The sequence below is a fragment of the Convolutriloba macropyga genome, chromosome 4 (genome assembly GCF_964194025.1).
Source record: "Convolutriloba macropyga chromosome 4, txConMacr16.3, whole genome shotgun sequence".
Taxonomy (NCBI): domain Eukaryota; kingdom Metazoa; phylum Xenacoelomorpha; order Acoela; family Convolutidae; genus Convolutriloba; species Convolutriloba macropyga.
Window position 1 is genome coordinate 49,493,557 of NC_134471.1, and position 25,887 is coordinate 49,519,443.

The 25,887-nt window shown below is 33.5% G+C and overlaps 1 protein-coding gene across 1 annotated transcript in view; it reads right to left on the bottom strand.

Moving 5' to 3' along the window:
• Positions 1 to 21,773, bottom strand: part of LOC142338479 (four and a half LIM domains protein 3-like) — a 25,516-nt gene extending 3,743 nt beyond the window's left edge. The window contains exons 1-7 of the mRNA XM_075388254.1: positions 21,451 to 21,773; positions 20,585 to 20,728; positions 18,348 to 18,515; positions 13,965 to 14,011; positions 10,855 to 10,966; positions 9,444 to 9,619; positions 4,584 to 4,740 (exon numbers count right to left, since the gene is read on the bottom strand). Of these exons, the coding sequence (XP_075244369.1) occupies positions 4,584 to 4,740; positions 9,444 to 9,619; positions 10,855 to 10,966; positions 13,965 to 14,011; positions 18,348 to 18,515; positions 20,585 to 20,728; positions 21,451 to 21,569 (923 nt within the window). The 5' untranslated portion in view covers positions 21,570 to 21,773. The remainder of the gene's footprint in view (positions 1 to 4,583; positions 4,741 to 9,443; positions 9,620 to 10,854; positions 10,967 to 13,964; positions 14,012 to 18,347; positions 18,516 to 20,584; positions 20,729 to 21,450) is intronic.
• Positions 21,774 to 25,887: the final 4,114 nt, after the last annotated feature.

The following is a 25,887-nucleotide window of genomic DNA, read 5'->3' on the forward strand; positions in this document are numbered from 1 at the left end:
ACTTTAGATAAAATTTCTTGTAAAAAATGTATAAAAAATATACATTAACTCTTCAAACAATTTCATTAAATCTTGTTCATACCTTGCTGATTTTTGCCCCATGCTTATTTCAAAGGGGGAAAACAATAATGATTGCATTCATGGACAATTGATATTTTTACAATGTTTTGATTTTAATTTATGCAAAACAAAGAGAGGCCATCAATAAAGTAAGTAGCCATTTATAAAGTGATGTTGAAATTTAAACTGCAAAACTGAAAATGATCAAAATACAATCATTAAACTTCAAAACAGCTGAAGCAAAACTTCAAAACAGCTTAAGTAAAACTTCAAAACGTTTCTGCATCAGAATAACTCAAAAACTTTTAGTTGAGATAATGTGCACAATGTCAACTTTTTGTCTAAAATCTCAAGAATGCTTAGATTAATATATCGAGAAACTGACAGCAAAAGGGTGGAAGTGCAAAAGGAAAAGAAGAAATGCCTTAATTTAGAGCGCAAATTTGCTACTAAAAATTCAGAGCAAATTTCAAGCCTCATAGAATACTGCACATCAAGTATTTCACCGAAATTTTAAGTTTTTATTGGAGAAATCCAAAAATCTACAATTTTAAAAATAATTTGGTGTAAAATTCCTGATTAATTGTCTAGTGATGCGCCTCTCATCTTTTTGAGACCAGTAAATTGATTGTCTCCAATATTATGGCAAAACAATTTTAAGTTAATTTTTGGAAAACGATCAACCAGTCACTGTGAATTTATCTCTATCAACTTGAACGGTAACTTTGCGTAATTTGGGTTAGCATTGTTGTCTGATCATTATCTACACTGTAGCGCAAAAAGTTTTTTCATCCTTAAAGGAAACCGATCTTTTTTAAAATAGAAGACATTAATCTAAACAAAATTTACCGATAACGTAAAAAGTTGACTTGAAAAACTTATTTTATCAATTTCCAAGGCTCTGCTCGAGCAAAATTTCTTTATATTATTCCTCCTTTAATAACAAAAAACAGATTTTTTTAGGAGGAAACATTAAAACCTAATTTTTGTAACCATTTGGTTAGATTATATTTAAACATTTAACCAATTATTTAAGCAAATCATTTGCAACTATTCATAAAAATTAACAAATAAGTTGCTTAAATACTTGATTAAACTTTTACAAAAATGTTGACAATTAGAGTTATTGAGAATCTATTGGCCTTATTTAGGATCCATTGTCCTTAAATCAGCAATAAGAACAAATTTTGACATTCTAACAAAAAGAACACCAATTTTGACATTCTGCAACAACAAGGTAACAATGTTATGTGCATCGCTGATAGCCATTAAGAATTTGACATATATATATATATATATATATATATATATATATATATATATATATATATCTAAATATATATATATATATATATATATATATATATATATATATATATATTTAAACCTCTCTGGTTCCCAAGATAGATGAAGATCATTAAATGACTGCATTAAAAATAACAGGGTAGGCATAGCAAAAAGAGTTATAGATCACATTTTCGTATTTATAAGTTTTGTACTCAGCCCACATCGGATAAACATCTCCCCGAAAATTGTTTTCGCTGTGAGTGTTTGAATGAACAATAAACTGTTCTCCCCACTTCAATCACTGTTCTCCCCACTTATTGAGAATCTATTGGCCTTATTTAGGATCCATTGTCCTTAAATCAGCAATAAGAACAAAAATTTTGACATTTTGACAAAAAGAACACCAATTTTGACATTCTGCAACAACAAGGTAACAATGTATGTGCATCGCTGATAGCCATTAAGAATTTGACATATATATATATATATATATATATATATATATATATATAAATATATATATATATATATATATATTTAAACCTCTCTGGTTCCTGAGATAGATGAAGATCATTAAATGACTGCATTAAAAATAACAGGGTAGGCATAGCAAAAAGAGTTATAGATCACATTTTCGTATTCATAAGTTTTGTACTCAGCCCACATCGGATAAACATCTCCCCGTAAATTGTTTTCGCTGTGAGTATTTGAATGAACAATAAACTGTTCTCCCCACTTCAATCACTGTTCTCCCCACTTATGGTGAATCTATTGGCCTTATTTAGGATCCATTGTCCTTAAATCAGCAATAAGAACAAAAAATTTTGACATTTCGACAAAAAGAACACCAATTTTGACATTCTGCAACAACAAGGTAACAATGTTATGTGCATCGCTGATAGCCATTAAGAATTTGACATATATATATATATATATATATATATATATATATATATGTATATATATATATATATATATATATATATATATATATATATATATTTAAACCTCTCTGGTTCCTAAGATAGATGAAGATCATTAAATGACTGCATTAAAAATAACAGGGTAGGCATAGCAAAAAGAGTTATAGATCACATTTTCGTATTCATAATTTTTGTACTCAGCCCACATCGGATAAACATCACCCCGAAAATTGTTTTCGCTGTGAGTATTTGAATGAACAATAAACTGTTCTCCCGACTTCACTCAGGTAAAAAATAACATGATGGCTCGATAATGTACCATTGCATGTAATTTTCCCAACCCGATCATCCATATTTGTGAGTTAATTGTCTATCAATTGAGAAACAGAAAGAAAACAAAAAAAAAATCAATTATTGCTCAAATATAAATGGCGGACGAATAAAAAAATGATCCAACTCAAATATAAAAAATACTTAATAAAAAAGTCAAAATAGTGTCAAAAAAAACCTAAACATAAAAATATAATTTGAACTAGGGCATAAAGAACATGGGATTAGTCCTTCTTGAGTTTCGGCAACACGTAGTCAAAAAAAAGAACAAGAACGGCGAAAAAAATGTTAACGTTTTCTGAAAACAATTGAATAATGAGTTTCATCATTAGTTATGAACTGAAATCTTTCAATAGGTTTATAATCTTTCATGCCTCCAAGAAGAAATTGAGATCTGTCATGTTCCAGAACAAGACGTGCGTCAACAAAAACAAACGAAAGCCGAAAAATACAGAAGAAAAGAAAAATCTAAGATATTTTGCGAGAAAAAGGTGTCGAAGATGATAACCCCATAATCTATTATATTAAAAAAAATTACTCGTTTGCGTTTTTTAGAATCTCAATAATGTGATAGGAGACCTATAAATAATCAGACTAGAATGTATCAATAGGTAACAATAGACAAACGGAACAAGAAAGGCCAAGTTAAAAAATATATTGTATATTTGAAAACAATTATTTTCAAAGATTAGCTATCAACTGAAATAATTGAATCATCATTTATTTCTCCAAAAAAACTATCGAGGTTTTTCATTGTTTAGACCATGACATAGTTCATCAAAAATGACAACAATTACATACAAAAATTAAACATTTATTTATATATTTGCAAAAATTCATTGCCGAGACCGCTAGAGCAAAACGAAATGCGCTAAAAACAATGTATATGTTCAATTGTTGCCTTCCTTAATACAATAGTTTTATATATGACCTGTAGAGAAAGTGATAAGAGAAGAACAAGAACTTCAAATATGAAAAAATGTCTAAAAACTCGTAGTACCAAAGCCGAAACACCATTATTAAACCTCTCTAAAAAATTAGTTTTTAATCCATTAGAAAGAAGACGCAACGTGTCTTAAATTATCTTCAGCCACAGGTTGACCATTGAAAAAGGGAAAGAACTGGCAAAGCTCAGACAATAAGATTTTGACTAAGGATCTATTTAGGTTTCGTTGAAACTCCTTAGGAAGACGCGACTGATTACAATCCGAATTATTTCTGGACTTTATAAATTAACAGTAGAGCAAAACTAGCTTTGCTTTCGCTGTTCGTGCGTTAAGAACATGTAATTGTTCCGCATTTATTGAATGCGGAATATTTTGACAGAAAAATTACAATATCAAAAAGCAATGACGCTGATTGAATAATTATCATTGAGTTAAGTTGGATAAAAGAGTTTTAATTCAAGAACACTCTCAAAATAAAAGGGCGTAAAACTAGCGCTCTTTGGTTTTCAGGATGATTTTGTCAGCCGTTTTAGGTGTGCTAAACCGGCAAATTTAAAAAAGAAGCGGACTAAAGGATCTCATTTCGTGCCATTCTTGATGAAAAAAGTCTGAATTATGTAATACTTTTCAAATTTTCAGCCAAAAAATTTCAAACTGTTCAACACTCGTCTATCTTCAGATGTGTAACATACAACACTATCATTCACGATTTGAACACATTCGTCAGCGAAATTGGCAAAAAAGTTGCGTAAAAATACAGAAATGCGAACTAAAACAAAGAAAATCAGTCAAATGTTCAAAAATTTCTAAATCTCAGAAACTCCGTGGAAAAAACGAAATTCAAAAAATGTCTCAATAAAATAATCTACGCTGGAAAAGACGGGTTTTTTTATGATACCACTCACAACCCTCTCCGATGAATATATTGATCGGCAAAAATTGACTGAACAAAAAAAACCCATTTGAGTATATAGTTCCTCCCCTATTAAAGTGGGTGGGAACAATGATAGATTGCGAACAAATTGTAAAAAAGAACCTTGTGCATGTGAAGCACTTTTGGTGCCAGAATGAGTCGTGATCCACAGAGTAGAAGTTGTTGTTGACAGTAGTGTCTGTGATTCTCTCCTCACACCTCACACATGATTTGCCAAACACTCTTGGATCCTCAAAACACTCGCTACAGTGCAGTTTTCCTAAAGATAACAAAACCGCGCTGGTAAAACACAATTTTAATACATATTGCCATGACACGCAAAATCTTGAATATTCTTGCAGGACTATGTTCAGATTTCTTTCAACCAAAATTTTTGGGAACATTTTGAGCAGTTCCTGACTTTTGCAAGGTCTTAACCAGATACTCGAGGAACCTAAATATCCTACAAATAAATTGCAACATTCATGCAAAATTCGAATTATCTTACAATAATCTTGCAGGATTTGAATCCACTCATCGCTTGTGGATTTTCCATGTTATTGATATTTTGGCTTTCTCGAAGCCACTGTCATGTGGTGTGGTTAGTTGAGGAAAACCAGTTAAAAAAGACATGCGAAAAAATCTATCTGCTTCGATAGGGGTACCCAGGTTGAGGTGCCATCCGGAAGTGACCTCTGATCAGACGGTGTGTTCCCAGACCAAAATTACAGAGTCTGGGATTTGGTTCGAGCGCACAATAGTATGATCAGAGGTCAGTTCGGTTTGGGGATGGTATAATCAGAGGTCACTTCAGGATGGGAATGGTCTCATCAGAGCCGGATTCAAGCGCACATTAGTCTGATCAGAGACCATTTTTTTGATTTTTTGTTATTTTTTACTGAGAAACGTTGGCTATGCCAAGAGGCAACAATAAGCAGAATTCTGATCACAGACATATCTAGAGTCTGATGGCTTTGATCAGAACCAAAGGGGTCCAGCTGATAGAGAATGCCAGTCCACTCGAAAGAAAATTTAGATTAGCTGTAGAACACGACGTTTTTATACGGAAAGCTGTCTAAATTCATCCATTGAGTGCAAAATATGCACTAATGGTATACTAAATAATTTTTTCTCAGCAGTTGGTTTTCTTTATTTATTTTCGCAATAGTACTTTTAGAACGATCTTTTTTAAGATGAATTTAGTAATGCCAAATCAATTTTTATGAAATGAATATATATTATACCAAAAGTCGTTCATAGTGAAAACCATTCACTGATCAGACTATTTCGAGCTCAATTGAGTCTGATCAGAGGTGATTTCGAGAACATAATAGTCTGATCAGGAGTGACTTTTGAGCGCACAATAGTCTGATCAGAAGTGATTTTGAGCGCACAATCGTCTGGACGATAGTATGGGTTTGGTCTGGCCATGGTCGCACAATCGTCTGGACAATGGTCTGATTTTGGTCTGATCAGAAGTCCTTTCCGTCTGGATAAGTCTGATCAGAGACATTTTCGAGCGCAATTCGAGCACACACGGTGTTTCGAGCGCACTTTAGTCTGATCAGAGGATACTTTGGTCTGAAATGGTCTGATCAGATGTTACTTTCGTCTGACACGGTCTGATCAGAGGTCACTTCCGGATGGCACCTCAACCTGGGTATACTTCTCCATTTGCTTGAGTGCCATTACTCAAATTTGTCACTCTTATTTACAACCATGGTTTAAGACTAGGCTTACAAGCGTGTGCGTGTGTGGAAACTGATGGCAGTAAGCAAATTTAGTTCAAAAGTTATTCAGGTTTAGAATTATCCATCAAATCATTCACTGTACCTATATTTGAGTAAGGTTGGTCAACAGTGGCAAGAATTTGTCGCGCTTGTTGACACCCCTCTTCACAAACGGTAACTAATGTCCACGTTACTGACCGCAATAGTTATCAACCGCGATAGTCAATAGACCAAATTGAAACAAAATCTAGTTGGTGTTTAATTACAAAATATTCCCATCAAAAATAATGTGGATAACAGAGATAGCTATCAGTTTTGCAACTTTATTACGGCTGATATGAGCAATCATTTCTCCGAATTGTGTCTGAAGCAACTAATGTCCACGTAACTAGTATTAATTGCTTCAGACACAATTCGGAGAAATGATTGCTCATATCAGCCGTAATAAAGTTGCAAAACTGATAGCTATCTCTGTTATCCACAATATTTTTGATGGGAATATTTTGTAATTAAACACCAACTAGATTTTGTTTCAAATTGGTCTATTGACTATCGCGGTTGATAACTATCGCGGTCAGTAAAGTGAACATTAGACACTTGGAGCAAAAACCTATAGGCTAACTGAATGCTCAAAACCGTTGACTATGTTTAGGTTATTTACAAATCCAAACGAAGACGTTCATGCTTCTTCAATCAAGATTGGCCATTGTTTACGTATAGTTTTTCATTGTGTATAACAATTACGATATGTCAGTATTTTATACGAAGTACTGTTACTCTTGTCCACGAAAGGCTATAGGTTTATTTTCTTATTTGTTGAGAACAGTAATTGAGCAGATTAGTATATGAGTAGATTTTTGCCCCATAGAACACGCCTTGCTAAGTTTTAACGGATTTATTTGGGTTAAATATTAATCTTCTTTTATAAATTCAGGAAACATTCGCCAACCTTGGGGCTGTTTTACACACTAATAAAAGTTTAGGTAAATTTACCTGAAAAACACCAGAACTTACCGGAACTCTTCACCTGGAGTGAGTTTCATTGTAACTCTGTGCTGTCAAAGTACAAATGAAGACTAAATACCCAAATGCAGAGCCGGATCATGGTAATTCAATAGCAATTTTGTGTTCTCGTACTGCTTAGTCTAAAAGAATGGTATCAAGCAGAGCCGCAAAACTTGTGTTACTCATCTCATTACAGAAAACATGCTGATTATATTATGTGAAGTGTTTTACGCGATTTTATTGACGTACATGCTGTAAATTGGAATTTCAGTCCAAATCATGCTTATCCGAAAAATTTGAATAAGGCGTCAGCGACCAAAATTATTATAGTTACGTGCCTGTACAACCCAAATTTGCATAGTCAACTTGTAAGTGTGTTAAGAACATACATCTAACAAGCTATTGAGCAAAAATATTCAACAGCATAGGCGTAAATTATGCTGATCTGCTTGTTTATTACATAAATTGAATTTTGCGCTGATTCAATTAAACATATTACATATATTTTTAATTCGTTGTTAAATTGGACATATACCCAATTTACACAAACGTACATCCAGTTGAACGCAGTCTTCCAAAATGTTCATTCGGCTCGTCGCTGCTTATCCGACTGCACATTTGACTCGGCTCTGTTTATTTGATTGTACACTCGACTCGGCGATGCTTACTTAGTTGTTACTCGGCGATGCTTACACTCCAATATTGCTCTATTAATTGAAACGTACATTTTTCATTAATAAAAGTGCATGTGTTTGGTGTGTAGTGCATGTAAACATAGCCAATTTCTGTGTGCAGTTCATGTAAACAGAGCCATTTTGAATGTTTAATGCTTGTAAACAGAGCCAGCTTTTGTTTGCAGTAAAGGTAAACAGAGCCATTTTGAGTGATTATTGCAGGTAAATTGCGCCATAATGTGTGTTTAGTACATGTACAAAGAGCCATATTGGTTGAAGTGGTCGTAAACAAATTTAAATTGAGTGCTCGCTACATGTAATTAGTTCAGATTTGCACTGGCACGGCTACGATTAGTCTGATAATTGCGCTTGGCAGATCAAACGTAGACTAGTGATTACCCTTGGCAGATCGTAGACTGGTAATTGCCCTCGGCAGATGAAAGGCATGATGATATTTACACTGCAAATTGAATAAGCGCTCTGATAAATACACTTGAAAGATAAGTTTTCAGTCTCAACAATTTCCACTTCAAAAATACAAGCTGAGCATGCTATGTAGTGAGTTGACCATAATTTGCAAAAGGATAAGCACAGACAGTGATAAACCATGATTCAGCGCTGGTTTCCCTTGCTAGCCAGCTCCGGACAGGCTAATTGTTTTCCCTGAACTTACCTGAAGTTAATCTAAAATTTACCTGAATTTCTCTTGCTTCACTAGCTGGAGTGTTAGCTGAAATCACCTGGAAAATGCCTGGAAAAATAACTGAACTGTTCAGCTGATCCTAACTTTTGAGGTGTGTTTACCTGAACTTCACCTGCAAAATTCAATATAAAAGAGTTGAATTTTTCAGGTAAACACACCTGAAACGTTTAGATCACCTGAACAGTTGCGATATTTTTTTAGTTATTTTTCAGGTGAGTGCAGGTAAAATTCATCCAGTGCAGACTGAAAAGTTCATGTACATTTCAAATAAAATTCAAACATGTTCAGGTGTAGTTCAGGTAAGAACAATTTGCCTGAACCGTTCAGTTAAATTCAGTTGTTTTTTCAGGCAAATTTATCTGAATTTTTTTAGAGAGTAAAACAGCCCCAAAGTTAGCGATTTTTTTCAGAAATTGTAAATGAAGATTCAATAATTAACTCGAATTAATCTGTTAAAACTATGAAGGCGTGTTCTGTGGGGCTTTAGATATGCTCAATTAGTTTTACATAAAAGGTAGTAAAACATTGAATGACTAAAACATTGATTTTCAGAAACTGTGTTTTAATTTCTCTCGTGTATTCAGAAACCCCACGTCACAGACACCAGATCCGTTGAATTTCTATCTGACGCAAAGATTCTGCGGAAGTAAAAAATGTCTGCGACAAGGATGCACAACAGGCTGTTAAAGCGTTATCAAGTGGCCCGTAAAAGTTGGTTGTTTTTTGTTTCAAGACGGCTCAAGGTTGTGTACGCCTTATTTGTTTGTTTATTTAACATATGAGGGGAAATCGGGGTGTCTGTTTAAACAGCTTAGCTTCAATTTTTGAAAAAAAAACTTCAGTTTTAAGCATCTCTTTGCAATTATCTAACCTTGAAACTCGAAGTATCTCGTGTCGCATACTTCAGTCTCACATTCATGACACTTTAGACATGCTCTGTGGTAGTTCAAACCATCGTGTCTCATACCAAGGGAGCTGTCCGCTATGACATCACCACAAATAGTGCAATGGGGGGCAAAGAGCGCAGTGTAGCAAGGGAAGCAGTACCTGGAAAATTACATGGAAACGTTGCGGAACTTCTATCAATGAAATTGTCTCTAAGTAAAATTTTGCTCTGTATCAAAAAGACACTTGAAATGTTCGCTGAATCAGAGAATTTTGGAAGTATAGCACTCAGTGTGTTCTCGGCTGACTTTCGGATCTCATGTTTGCATATTTTGGGTTCAATTTAAACAGTCTAGATTAGTCTGGAAAACGGTCTGTTCATAGCTCGAACCAAAGTTTGACCATACAGCAAAATTTAAGCAACATACGGAGCATGGATTACGTAAATTTGACAGTTCGGCTAAGAGTTAACTAAAATCAATTTTCATATTCTTGTCCTCAAATAAGTATTGTTTTAAAAAAATTAGACCTCTGAATACTGTTTAACCAATTAATTTCTATTTTTCCTATGTAGACAGCGTTTACTGCCCATATTATATTGGTGATAACACTTAACTTCAACGGCAGGCCATTCTGCAACAGATATCATGACTTTTAGATCCGCGGTAACTTAATTTGAAATATTTTATATTCAGTTAACCAACCTGGGTTGGACATTATTTACGCAGGTCGAGAACTATCTGGAATCAACAAGAGAAATTGTCAAATTTTGAGCGGAATGCTTTCAACGTTAAACTCTTAACCCATAACGAACAGTCTCCATGTCTGATTGGTCACTTCGTGAAAACTTGCCTAATAATTAATCAAGAAATTTAAAATCCCTCGTCACATATCTTTTCTGTATAATGTGTAAAGATATACCTCTAGATTCTCTTATTTGAGAAAATTTGCTCAAAATTAATAAATGTTCCGAAGTTCTGTATGCATTTTGTACGAAAATGAGCTGAGATGGTAAATTTTGTTTGTTATTTCAGAATAAATGTTTTAATAGTATGAATTTGCTGTCACAGTTAGGCTGTTAATGGGACTTTTTGAAATTTTTCAACCGTTAAATATATCGCAAAGTTGTCTATCGTGAACTTTCTGTGTAATGATGGTAATGGAGATTACTCTCATTAGCTGGTTGTCACGCTAAATTTGTCAAATCTTTTATCAGCGAGGCCTAAACTTTCAACTTTTTTATATTTACGCAATCGGAGATCTGGAATGAGAGGTGACTTTCGTCTGAGAAGGTCTGATCGAAGTCTAATATACGGTCTTCACCACAACCTAGTCTATAATCCCTCGCGTTTTAGAACGAAAAATGATATGATTACCCAAAGGAATTGGTTGCTCACCTATCGTCTCCGTGTACTCGGAACTTATCAGCGTCCAGGACAGTGTCACAGTTGGAACAGGTGAAGCACTCTTTGTGGTACATCTCCTCCTTCCAAGTCACCAATAGATGTCCTTAATGGTACAAATACAAGAACCCACACTATCACACTATTCTTTTACAAAACTTCACATCTCATGCCCATTTGTTTAAGTATTTTTCTGTTTTTTTTTTACCGAATCTTCAATTGAAAGCCATTAAATATGAAGTTATGAAAAGTGCAAAACTATTTAGAAACTGGCATTAGCCTCCGGCTACAAACCAGGCTGCTGCGTTATATCGGATGAGATTACTCTGGCCAGAGTTTTGCTAACGATTCAAGTACAAACACTCTCCAGGGTTTACTGTATATTAAAACTAATGCTTTCCGTAATAGTTAATGATGTGAAATGAGGTGAGAAAGCGCTATTGAAAAAATATCACTATACAAACGTGCCTGACTTCCCTAGTTGAAAAGACCGAAAAAAAATGACGCAAGAAGTGTTCGGTATGATTGGTTTTCCCGATAAGAAATCGTCGGTATGTTTGGTTTGTTCGGTATTTTGGTTTCAAACATAAGAAATTGTCTGTAAACTTGGTCTGAAACGCAAGAAAACCTCGATATGTTTGGCTTAGCAAGATTCGCATGAGTTGGTGCTCGGCCTGGAACGTAAGAAAGCCTCGGTATGTTCAATTTAGCCAGATTCGGTATGTTCGGTTAATAGACGTAAGAAACTTTCTGTATTTTTGGTTTCATATGTAAGAAATTGTCGATATATTTGGTTAACAACACAAGAATGAAATTGTTGGTATTGTCGGTTAACATTGCAGAAAGCCTTCGGTATGCTGTTACGGAATATTAATTATCTTGAAAAAATACTGCATAAATTAGAAATTTGTCGGTCATAGGGAACAAATGAATTATTATGAAAAAAAATGAATCACATAATGAAAAGCCATTTTTGCGCTTAGCCATTCTGACAGCTAATTTACCCAACTCATCTCTGAAAGTTCGCAAGAAATTGTATGTTTGATTATATACCATAACGCAGCCTAATCTTATTTTGTTTTCTTTTTCTCCTTAAATTTAGCGCTGAAATGAATAATTAATGACGCATTCTGCTAAATTTGAGTTCTGATTGTTTGAGGTTCCTTGCTTTAGTGGTAAAGTTTTTCAAATTTTCTAGTGCAAATCAAAAAATGCAAATTTTTCTCATTTTTTTGCTTGAGTGGTGTTTTGGGAAAATAAACAGCTCTACGTATAATTCGTAACTTCCAGAATAAGTCTTTGAAGCTAACTACACCAATGGTTGCAATTAATGCAATTGTTTCATAATCTCAACAAACAGCTTGTGGTTGTTTTTGTCAAAATTTTTAAAGGTTTCGTTAAATTTACCTTGTGAATCAATTGAATCTTTTAAAACAAATTATGTTCGTTTTTCCTTATTACCGGATACAATATCGACCACTTATGGAAATAAAATTGGCATATTTTGCAATATTAGCTATCGGAGCCTCAAACCTATACTTCTGAGGGATATTTCTCATGCATAACATGGATTATCTGTTCCCCATTTGGTGAAAATTGCTCAAAAGTGGTAGAAGATAAGAGTGAGAGAATCCCATTGCAAAGTTACTTCTAGTTTTTTTATTATAGCTAAATTGTTTCCGCTTAATTGTCCTACAAAATTTACTCGACCTCCATCGAAGCTGATTGAGAGCTGAAAATACACGCGAGTAAAATTTCCGCGACAAAGTTTCATAACGGGCTCGCATGTGACCTGTCAGTATCTGCTCAGAGTTTAAAGGAAGACCATTTGTAAATGCGCTAATCCCATCTATTGTTGCAGCAAATTAATTTTCGCTTATTATCAAGTACGTTTGCTCAGCCAAGCAAATTCATTACTCTCGAACAATACATAAATGAAATGAAAAATAGAAGACTTTTTACCAAAACTTTTGCAGGTCTCTTTTTTTTTGAGATTTTAAATGGTCTCTGAATATTGTAAATATGTATGATTTTCGATTTGTTACTATTATAAGATCAGAAAATTGTTGGTTTCATTTGATAAACTGGATAAACAGACTTAAATAAAGTTTAGCACAATCTTTGAAAAATGCGATCTTTCGATTTGGAAGACTTTCAGCAAAGCTTTTGCCGGTTTTTTCCACTTTTGAACACATTTGAATGGTTCTGACCAGGTTTTTTTTTAATATTGTGCGTATGGTATGCAATTTGATACTGTTACATAAATCAGATCAAAGTTGGTTGATTCTCGTAAAGAGGAAGATGGAATACATTCATCAAAGACTTTGCGGAAATTTTCCCAAAATTTTAAGATTTTTGATGGGTTGCCCATTTTGTTTTCAATATTGTAAGTTTAGTTTGGCCTTAGTTTGGCTATATGGCCTTAGCTACATTTGTTTTGTTGTCCTTAAAGCAGCACCTTTTTGATTACGCAAAAAATTGTAAAAAAAAAGCTACGCTATGGTATTTCAACAGACTTCGGAGAGAACATATCTGTATTGTGCCATAAGTCGGTACTACAATATCAAGCAAAGGAATGGCTATTTTCCAGTGCGATTCAGGGCGGATTGTGGCGGATTTCTTACACGGAAAAAGTGTTTCACTATGCTCAACTTATATTCAGATCCGCAGTTTGGCATAGCAATAAACAGTTGCAACAGAATTTGGCAATTAACTGATAATTATGATGAAAATTTCAGATTGAAAAATACGTTAGTAAAAAATCAAAACACCAAAAAATGTGCTTTTAAACCAATTGGAGAATTCAATTAAAACTGTTGGCTGTGCGTACTTTAATTGGACAAAAAGGACTGCAGTAAATTGATAATTAAGGTTAAAACTGAAAAATACTTTGAAAGTTAACTGAAAAAAGGTTAACTGAAAAAAAATTATAACAAAAAATTTAAAATTTCTCCTGTATTACAGTTAATCACTTTTGATGAAGTCTGTTAATGAAGACACTATTACCGATTAGCTTTGCATTGAAAATTTTTGAAACAACTTCAAGGAAATCAAGTCTTCTTTTTGTGATCCAATATATAATAGTTGTTTACTTGTTTACATACCTCCTTTGAAGGGTTTGTTACACGCCACACACCACTTTCGGTGACACCTGAAAACAACAACAAATGACGAATCAATTTTATTGTTTCTAATGGGAAAGTTTAAAAAATTTATCTGCATTACACTACAAAACTGTTTTAAAAAATGTGAATTATGTCGTGAGATTAATGAGGTTATTCAAACTTAAAAATCGACTCCTTAGAAACTGCTACAAGTTCTATCAATAAAATGCTAGGGCGAGTTCTAAACGACCAACTTAAAGCACAGTGTAGATTCTTAGAAATTTGTCTGACTGCTTTAAAAACTCAAATTTCAGAATTATTCCCTCAACTATGTCTCGCCAATATATTTTGATGTCCTGCGTTTACCAAAAGGTCCATTTTACACTTTTTATTCAGGAAACAAGACAGAGTCTTTCACAGCCTTCCACTTCTCTGAAAAACCGACGAAATATTATAAATTGCGAGCAAAAATTTTAGTGAATAATATCAATTTGAACTGTTGAGTATATTTTTAGAAGACGCAATTTTTTTACCTAAATGTTATAAAAAATCATTGCTGCTTATTACATTGCTGTTACATGGCAACAACAATTATTGCTGTTACATGGCAACAAGAGTTGGCTACATGGCAACAAGAGTTGATTACATGGCAACAAGAGTTTAACATGGCAACAAGAGTTGACAATGAAACTGAACTCATACAATATGCTGACGATACCGTTACTTTAACTTTTGATACTTCCATTGACAAAAGCAAAATCAAGCTAGAGCAAAATGCAAACAAATTTATTCGATTTTTTCATGAACATCACCTCACAGTTAATACCTCTAAAACTGAATTCAAGATATTTGGTAAGAGCAAAAGAAAAGATTTCAGTGAACAGATAATTTTAGATTCAATTCCAATAGACGAGAAACCTGAAGTAAAAAATTTAGGGGTTCACATAGACAGCAATTTAACGTTTCAAGAGGAAGTGAAACATATCTTACGAAAAATGGCGCGAGGAATAAAAACAATTTTTGCTATTAGAAAATCAATTCCACAAAAACTATTGATACTTGTCCTAAATGCCCTAGTATTAAGTCACTTGCACTACTCAGCGGTTATCATTCACGCAATTGAGCAAAATTTAATAATGTCTCTTGAGAAACAGCTTAACTGGTCATTACGAGCAACCTTTTTTAGACAGAAATTTGAATCTGTTCAAGATATTAAATGCAGTCGGAATATACTACCCGTAAAACTCTTTTTAAAAACAAAAAGATTACAACACTTTTGGAAAATAAAAAAACAGTTACGACCTGCTTTTTCACCAACATCGGGACGTCCTTTAATCACCTGGAATCTTCATGAGTCTATAAGGACAAAAAAATTGTTCTGGGACCAAAAATTTTTCTCTATCAAAATGCAAAACTCGTTTGTTAGATTAGCGATACTAGATTGGAATGAACTACCCAGCGAAATTAAAATCAAACAAGACAAAAAAGTTTCCCCAAGCAACTTAGAACTTTCATCACCTCAGCTTACAAAAGGAACCCTTTTTTGTGGAAGGTTACTTGTTCAACATGGCGTGCCTTTAAAATTGGAAAATGAATTAGAACTACTGTTTACTGGTTGGGTTGACTTTATAAACTTAATTAATTTTTATTTTGAGATATGCGACATAATTTGAATTTAACTCAAGTTTTCTGTTATAATATGTAAATAATAAATCCATTTAAATAATTACACTGCCGGACTAATATCAATTGTACTCGTTGATGGGGATCAGAATTCAGTGTTTATTTATATAAAAAGAATTAGAAAAGAAAATTGAAAACTTTATTAACTATTCGCGACAAAGTTTTTGTTGAATTCACGTTCATCACGTTTAGAGTGTGTGATGAAAATTTATGGCAGATGAAAATGTTTTAGATGGATCTCAAGAAACTGATAATTGGAAGTATTACTTTATTATATATAAGACAGGGTTCAATTGAATGGAAAAAAGTAGAATGTCATTTTAAAACACTAGAGATTTTGGTACAAAAAATTGAAAACAATTTTTCTCCTTTCTTCATTCCATGTTTATCAATTCCAGTTATCTTGGTCAATTTATAAAGTCTCTACGGTTAAATCAGCCTCCCTTGATTGCGATACTGTGTCAAATTTGTTACATAAAACATTCAATCATTTATCTTAGTTGAATGTAGAAATATGTGGAAATGTATTTAGAAATAAACGGTCTCAAATATAAAATAGAGCAGCAGCTGCTACTATAACCGGAAAAAGTGGAGGAGGTGTTTTTGTGTTTGGATGAAAAGGAAACTTTGGCAAACCAAGAAAAAAATTCATTTCAATGGGAGAAATTGAGACCAATTTTGTTTAGGATCACAAAGTTTAGCTTCACAAAGTTCATACTCGTAGTTATACCCCGTGTGAAATTTTGGTGGTCAATCCATTAAACTGAGTTTGTAAGTTTGTGCAACTTATAATGTCGGACGTGAAAAATAAATTGTCAATATTAGTTCAAAATGTTACGGACGCAAATGTTTTAGTTAGAAAATAATTGACAAAGAAAGATTTGGCCCATTTAGAGATTTTTTTAACCAAAAAATTGATCATATAGCAATTTTGGAAAACCGCAGAACAAGAGTGTCCCTTGGTACTACAAGAAGAATATTCAATGTGAGCATTGGAACCTCATTGGAATTAATTTACATAATTGTTCGAAAATTCTGGATTTCGAATGTGAAGTTGATAATCGCGCATTTTCTCGGCAATGTTTTTGTTACCACACCACCACAAATCGTTACTCATTTCTTAGGTTTTCTTCTCTATTGCTGCTTTGGAAACAAAACAAGCTAATAAATAGGATGGAACAGTTCCTGTACAAAGCTCAGCCGGTATCATTCCACCTTGTTTAACTGTTGCACCAAAAGACGTTCACTTTTTTTTCAAAGGTGAATAATCATAAGTAGTTCTGAGATAATGAAGAACAATTGATGGTTGGGCAGACAGTTGGCTTTCGCGGTTCAAATTTATCCAAGCATCAACTACCATGTAACTTGGGCGTATAAATTTAGCTATATTAGCTGCAAAAAAGCTGACCATTATATTTTAGGGCATGGGACAAAAAGATTTTGTGTCTTTTGGAATTGGTTCAGTAGAAATGTGCTTAAACTGCATATTTAGCGTGAGTTCAAATTTTAAGCAGCTGCCGTCTGTTGCCAACTTTGCCAAAAGCTAGAGACGAATCATAACGTATTTTACTGCAAATTTTACTACATATTTTAGAACCAAAATATGTTATGACTCGCCTATAGCATTTGGCAAATGCTGGTAACACACTTCCGCTGTTTCAAGTAAAAGGAAGACTTTAGATGTAGAGCACGGAGCAAAATGAATAGTTTGCATGGCAATTGTTCAGCCGTGCAATTTCACATAGGAAGCAACAGCGACACAAAACCGGTCGTAAATTTAATGGAAAAAATTGAAACGAAATAGATCCTATGGTCAATTAGGGCTTCATTTTGTTGTCGCAAAAACATGGATTTTACATTGTTCACTAGTTTTGTCTCATTTAGATTTTAGCGCAATTTTTTTCAAAATTTACCATCTTACTCTATTGACAGAATTAACAAACAGATAAACTGGGGAATAAAAGTTTGCTTTATGAAAACCAAATACGATACTGCCAGAGATCTACTTCTGGAGACTAAAATTCTTCCAGCAGAGCTCCAAATAACACGGGTGTCTTTAAATAGGTTTTTCAATATTCTCCAAACAAGAAATCGCTCTAATAAACATTTCAGATTTTTAGAAAACGTGCCTATTATTGTAAACAAACGAACCCATAACCTTTTCTTAGAACAAAAATGTAAGTCAAAATGGAGTAATGGTTCAATTGTTCGTAACTTTATTCGAAAATGGAACACACTTCCAATTGCAATTAGAAAAGAAACGCCGAAGACCAAATTTAAACAAAAAGTTACAGCGGAAATGCTTAAACGACACGAAAGAGTTCCAATAGACAGAAGGGTTGCAGGATTTAAACATATTTTTTATTAAATTATTTTACGAAAACCGAACCTTAGTTTGTTATAAATTAGAAAAAAATAATGTTTGATTAATAAATTTCTAACATGTAACATTAACCAAGTGGTTAGTTTAATTTACATGTTTGCAGATTAAAAAAATAATATACGGGTTTTCTAGAGTGAGATGATATAATCGTTTGAAAATGGCTCAAAATGTCAAAGAAATATTTAAATTTCTTAATGAGAAATATCTAAATCTCAAATTCCTTTTTCAGTCTAAGACAATTAGCCTTTCATTTTAAATTTGACAATATCATTTGGGGTCAATTTCCTGGTTTTCGCCATATGTATTCAATTGTGTACCTGAAGAAGCAGTCTGAGCAGTACAACTCGTTCTCTACAGACCCAAATGTCTGTTGGAATAGAGTGGCGTCACACTGGGAGCAGCGGAAACAATTGAGGTGCCAGTGTGCATTGCCATACACAATGTCTTCATTGTCCACATTGATGGTCGTATCACACCTGGTACACCTGGTACAACATATATCACAGTGAGAAGAGTACCTTCCTAACATATTTTGACAGTCTGAGAACTTTTCGAATTAGTCACAAAATAGAGAAACGATAGATGAAGATGAGAGTGGGCAAGTAATTTGAGGATCATTACGCAGCCTAAATTAACTCCGATCTCGTGGCTAACTTGGAGCTAATTTACAACCCATCTTACTTCATATTTCATAATAAAGCGTGAAACTATTTAATCAAGCAACCATCACATCCCGGTTTGCTCATCATACAATATTCTTAGTAGTCATACTAGGTCATATATGATTCTTAGTAATCATACTAGGTCATATATGATTCTTAGTAATCATACTAGGTCATATATGATTCTTAGTAATCATACTAGGTCATATGTGATATGTATGAACTCTTGGTAGTCATACATGGATTATATATGATTTCCTAGTAATCATTCAGGGATCATAAAAAAAATTTCAAAGCCTAAAAACTGTTTAAATTTCATTTTCTATCGAAGATGAAAAAAATTTCTTGGAAGTCATACAAGGTCATATATGACACATAAAACATTGACTGGTGTCAAAAATTCCCGTATAATGTAGTCAGAGGACATATCAAACGAATATATTGCATTTGCAATCCACATTTGATTCTTTGTATGCACTAAAATAATAACTTTGCAATTTGGAAATTTTCACAAAACGATTTTGAGGTTATATGCTAAAAATTTTTTTCTATTAACTGGCTTCAGAGAGTATCAGATCTTTAGTTATGTATTTGGTCTTATTCTTATATTTAGCGACCAACTTTGCAAATGATATTCTTTGTTAGGGTCTTTTGGTGAATCACAAAGTGATGCCGGGGAATCACAAAGGTGTTGCCTAATCGAAAAAAACCTAAAAAAAAAACATAAATGGAAAAAGATTTATGAAAAATAGATGTATGATTCTTGGCAATCATACTAGGATCATATATGATTTCCTGGTAATCATACAAGGATCATATATGATTCTTTAGTAGTTATACAAGGATCGTACTTGGAAATACCTTATGATTTGTATGACATCATATATGATCCTTGTATGACTACTAAGAAGTTGCGACCCGGTATATCAACAGGTGATGTCCTATTCATGTTCGCTCATATTATAATCGTTGTACAATAATCTATAACATCGAGAAATAAATTGTGTTGGTCATTGTATTGGTAATAGTTTAGACTTCGACTTGATAGAAAAAAATCTGCAAGTATTCTGCAATCCATTCAGCATCATTTTTCTAAAAGTGACATTCATTTTCCCCCAAAAAATAGAATTCAAACGTAAGTTTCTTTTCACCCAACAACTAAAGACCTTGGCTATGCTCTTTAAGTTCTAACAAGAACAGCGTCAACAATTGTGTGCGATAATTGATTCTCAAAGAAAAAGCTCACTTCAAACTATTTTACAGGAAAGGGGGAATTTTTTCAACAGTTAAATTTTGTTAACGAAGATGGTAAGGCTCTTTTTGAATATTACGGGGTTGCAACATTACTTCATATAGTAGCGACATTTTAAATTTGGTAAACTGTTGAATATTGTCATTAATCTGTAAAATTTTAGTAATTCAGGTGGTACCTGAAAGGCGCGTATTTGAAACGCGAAATGGAGAGAAAAAGTGAAAAATTCTAATAACTTCTAAACCTCACTATTTGATCGCTTTGTACCGCTTTCCAATATTGTTACATTTATTGGATCAACAGAAGAATGTAGGACTGGTATAAACTTCCAAACCCAAATTTGATATATCAGTTCTCAGAAAACAAAAACATTTATGTTGCAAGACTCTTGAGTTAATAAGTAACTAAAATTAATCAAAAGAAAAGTAGAAAAAATTATATTTTTTATTATAGTTTACTAGGTTTCTGTGAGAATTCTGGAGCATACTAGCCAATTTGAAAAAAAAAACATTGCAAAGTATACAGCTTTTCCCGAGATCTTATCACGATGAGTAGACAGATCTTGCACCATTGCCTGACAAAATAACTAAGAGAGTTGTTCCTAGAGAGGAATTGTTTGTTTTTCAAAAGAGCTACTAGCACTGTTGCGAAGTTTTCATTGTAGCACGTCACACACCATGGCTTCCTTTCTATCTTGACGAATCTCTTACCGAAGAGAGAGTCTCGACACTTGAAACAGATGAAGATATTCATGTAGTCGCCACTCTTCTTCATCAATGCGTACCTAAATTTATAAGAATATATTGCAGGTTAGGTTATAATGATTTAATACGAATTAATCGTGGATTTCTTGTTACTATTTGAGCACCACTACCTTCCAGTTGGACGGGTCGACTTTATAAAAAAGACATAAAGTCGAGGTGGGGGTAAATCTGCAAGGTGATTATATGGCAGAGATCCATCTTAAAAGTCTTAACAAGTTTTTTTCTTAGCCATTTTGGGTCGACCTCGGTCTTCTCATGAGTTGACTTTTCAAGTAGTTGACTTTTCATTGACGCATGCATTGACTTTTACTGCACATGTTTTTGCACCTTTTATAATAATGGCTACAATTTTATCGGATTTGAACATTTCATGCAAAATTGTCGTAATTTTTAGGGCAATTTAAATTATTTGTTTCACAAGGAAAGCGAAGCGTATGCAATGAAATTTTCCTCCAACAATAACAGACCAACATATGTGAAAATTTTAGTATTTTGATATCGTTTCCTATATTTTTATCAAGGAATGTAAACTAATTGAAAGATTTCAAACAAGTGTGTAAGAGATAACCAGGAATACAACAGGATTGATATCACGAAACAAAAAGTTGGGAATCTCAAATAGGTGATATCGAAATATGGCATAATTTGATGCGAAACTTAAATACATTGATATGAACTGTTTAAGATTCTCGGTAATAAATGCGATGAATTGTTTAAACTTGTAAGATGCATATATTTCAACCTTTGTTCAGCTGAGGTGTCCTTTTCGATGAGGAACATGTCCTCCGGTCTCTCCACTCTGTCCACGTGACCCTTAAGGGGCTTCAACCTGTTCGCACTCTCCGCGCCATCTGCCGACATAGTTGCGTGAACACAATTTATACAGTGTTCTGCTATATAAACTTTAGCTCTATCTTCGTTCAGTCTGTTCTACTGTTTATGAGGTTGTATTTAATCTGTGTGATCTTTTTAATTCTGTTCAAAAGTGATATAGAAGCTAAATGCATATAAAGTACACGAGATAATTATGCTATATAAATGAAGTAATTTTTTGTTCTCTATCTTAAACTTTGATTAAATTCAAGCTTAATCAATGCAAATAGAAAAATTTAAAAATGTTTGTAACGTTCTGTTTGTATTATATAAAGATGCGTCTAAATGCAGAAACAAACATCGAATTATAAAAAAGATGTCCAATTTGCAAAATACCTATTTCTGTAATGATTTTACCAAATTTTTAATTCGGATAAAAAACGCGTTTTAATGTAGTGTTTTTAAATCGCATTCACTTTTCCTACAGATATTAACTGAAATTCAATGAAACCGGCCAAAAATGATAATCACAGTTTTCGATAATTATTTACTAACTTATATCAAATAGAAATGAAGTGAATGAAAATATCAAAAAAGTTTAAAAAATACACTTATTCAGGAGAGGAATTATGTAGCGGCGTTTAATTGAAAACAATCAGATGGAAGCTGAAATTATTTTGTTTAACTATATTAAATTCTTATCCTGCCGGTGTTAGTTATAATTGAAGAAAAAAGTGAACTAAAAAACAAAAAAAGGAGTTTGCAAGAAGTCTATTTTTCTTATTTTTCCCACACTTGCCCCCCGACTTTTCCTGTGCAAAATACCAAAACCTTAACACGTGATTTAAAACATAACGAAGTGAACGGTCACAAAAATGCGAAATTACTTTTGATATCAGAATATTTGAGTTGTCAAAAACAAGAGACACAAAAGAATCGGCGGAACCTGACGGCAGTAGGTGACGTGCGATTGGTTACAGAAAAAAAATCAACAACTCAAACACCAGTTCCAATGTAAATCAGCACTGAATCACCATATCCCAATGGTAGATGGAAGATTCAGTACTGATTCATGATGGTCGAAGTGCATTATGTTCAGTTCAATCCAGAGTTCATTTTTTAATAAATAAAATAAACATTTTTTTCTCATTGTGTTCACGAAAAAATCAGAAGTAAATTTCATATTTTTGAAAATAATTTTGAAATTTTGGCTGAGGATTAAAAGGCATTTCTGTATAAAACTTTAAAAAACCATTAATCAACAGGCAGTTGGGGGGGGGGGGGGGTATTCTCACTTAATCGTATATTTCCGGGAGAATTAATGCAGCTGGAGGTCAAGAAAAGTAATTGCGAGTGGAATTGTTGAAAGTAAACTGTGAATGTGAATGTGCCAGGAACTGTGAATGTGAATTACAATATCATTATCATATTTTTTGCACCTTTTAATTAATCATATAATAAGCGGTAAAATGTTTTCAAAAACAGACAAAAAACATAAAGTCCATGATAAATACTGAATTGAAACTCATTATTTTCATACTTTTTTCAGAAATGTACTCTGAATTTTACCATGAAATGGCTAATAACAGCCAAGATCAGAACTCTGGCCATAGAAAACGTCATAATGAAGTTTTCATGATTCAGTACTAAAGTATTATGACACTCTCTATTTGAGAAGACCGAACACAAACAACAACAAATTTGTCAGAAATCTTCGGAAAGTTTGGTTTAAAACGTAAGAAAGCGTCAGTACGATCGGTTCGTTAGGTATTGTCGATCGTAAGAAAGATTCGATTTCGTCGTTTTTGGACGCCAGAGAGATTCAGTGTGTTCGGATTTAGAAGATCTGTATGTTTGGTATTTAAACGCAAGACATCGTTGGTATGGTCGGTTTTAAACGGAAGAAATTTTCGGTTTTATCCATAGGAAATTTTGCATTTTTCTGTATATTATGTAATCAAACGTTAAGATTGCATTCTTTCTGCAGAAAGTTCAAACGTACCTCTTAGAAAAAAAATCAGAAAGAGTGTGCAAAATTCTTTTTAGCCCTTTCACAAAACTAATTGAACAAATATACATTCCTCTTTTATATCATTCCTCTTTTGATTTCAAAAATGTAGCATACTTGTTAAACATTGATGTGACTTGTTTTGAATGATTCACATTTACTGAGTTTTGACATGTTTTCTTGTTGTTTACAATCAAAGTTGTTGATGGCTGGTTGCGTTCCAAACCGAACATGCCGACCTTTTTTTCCTTTGGGCTGCTAGGATAATATGTTTTTAAAACCTAGAACATAAACGTTCATGTTATTTCTCTCAACCATTCCAAATTTCACTTACATATAAGAAACGACGATACCGAATCTCTCTTACGTTTAAATAACGAACAAAGACGGTGATGTCGACTAAAAAATCGTAGGTACTTCCGTCGTTTTTTTGCTAGACAAAAATGACTATGCCGACAATTTCTTTCGTTTAAAAACCAAATATTTTTCGACTGGGTGTAAGATCAGGGCATTTGAAAGTATAGGTTACGTTACTCTGATGACGACTCTGAGAAACTTTGGAATTAGTTGCGAACCAAGCAGAGGTTCAAAGGTTATGTCAGAAGTTCGAAGTGACTTTACAAAAACTCAAACAGCATATTCGGAAACAAGCAACTTGAGTGGTTTGCAATTTGACACTCACTGCATACAGGAAAATCTAGCATGTTAGTCGCAGATCTGACATTTAATAATTGTCCATGTTTTAAAAAATATTCTAAATTTCCTTTTTTATAGCACACTGGAACAACACTGAAACAAAGCCCCAGGGTGTTGCGAACTCATCGCGCCATTGTAAACCTCAGCAGGATATCCAACCTCATCGCAATTTGAGAGAAAACGGAATGACAAATCTATTATAATTCGTGAAAAATAAGTGAGATGTTGATCTTTACCTTTGAACCCTATCATCCATCTAAAAAGCGGGCTCTCAGAACTACAAAAAAATCATTTCTGAAATGAGTTTCTAAAAGACCCAACGGTTTCTGAATTGAATTGTAATCTCAAATCTTTCGAGTTCATTCTTAATTGGATTTAGTTTTCGTCTTTAATTACAATTCATCTATCTAATTTGTACTTCATACTCAAAGGAATTAACAATGTTTTCTTTTTGAGGTTTAACTTCTTCTTTGCGCTGGCTTGTCTTTGAGAACCAACCTCAGAGTGAAGATTTTAACTGTTTTATCAATATTTGCATTTAGTATGGGTTCATTCCCGGGCCAAAGGTACTCCGCTTAAATAATGGGGAAAAGAGGTAAAGATTGTAAGAACAAAAAAATTAACCCGCTATTTCTCCACTTGATTAAGGGTCGAAGAGTGAAATTTAAAAAAATATAGTAGTGAGGATTGATCCCCCATCTTCCCTCTGTCGAATATGTTACGTTCATTTGTCCATTTTCCATTGCGCCAACTAATACTAGAATTCGACGTTTCAATCCGCCTATTACGTTTAAATAACGAACAAAGACAATGATGTCGACTAAAAAATCGCAGGTACCTCCTATGGACTTCCTTAGGTACTTCCTAGGTACTTCCTAATTTTGTAAATGTGTAATATTTTCACCCTATATTGAACTCTTTGCAAAGAGTGTAAAAAGAGTGGAGTCAAAAGTGTAAATACGTTTCTTTTTAAATTAGAATTTTACACTCTCTTCGAATAGGAGTGGAAGATGCATAACACCCTAGTCGCCGCTAATTAAGGGTGGATTAAGGGTGAAAACTCGACCCGGTTGCTAGTATTCTTTACATAACTTAGCTTTTTAGTACAAAAAAGTACTTGCACTGACCTAATCTTTGAATCGGCTCAATTGGATTGTCATCAATTATTATAGGTAGCTCATTTTTGCAATCGCACTTGTGATTTTCAATTACATTGATTTCACGTTCCACTATGCAGTCAGCTAGAGTCAACTTGATTCAACTTTTTGATTAAATGGTAACATTTCAGTTGCTTCTAATAAGTTTTTTTTGTTGCAACACTGTTGCATGAACAAATATCTTAATCAAAAATTTTTTTAACAGCTGCAGAGGTTAAGCTCTAAGACGCATGTCAACTCTGAGCAGAATTGGTCGACTCATGGGAGTTTTAGTGCGAACCAAATTAAAAGTCTTGGAAAGTGTTATAGTCCCCCGGTATGCTGAGCAGTGATCCCCATGAAAGTATGTTGAGAGAAAAAGTATTAAAATAGTCTTGATGTTATTTGAAGAAGGGAATGATCAGAAAACAAAGTTGAAACATAGTCTGGAAAACATCTGCACGAAAATCTGATCAGAGACAAACGTCTGAAAACAGTCTGGACAATGGTTGAGGTAACAATGGCT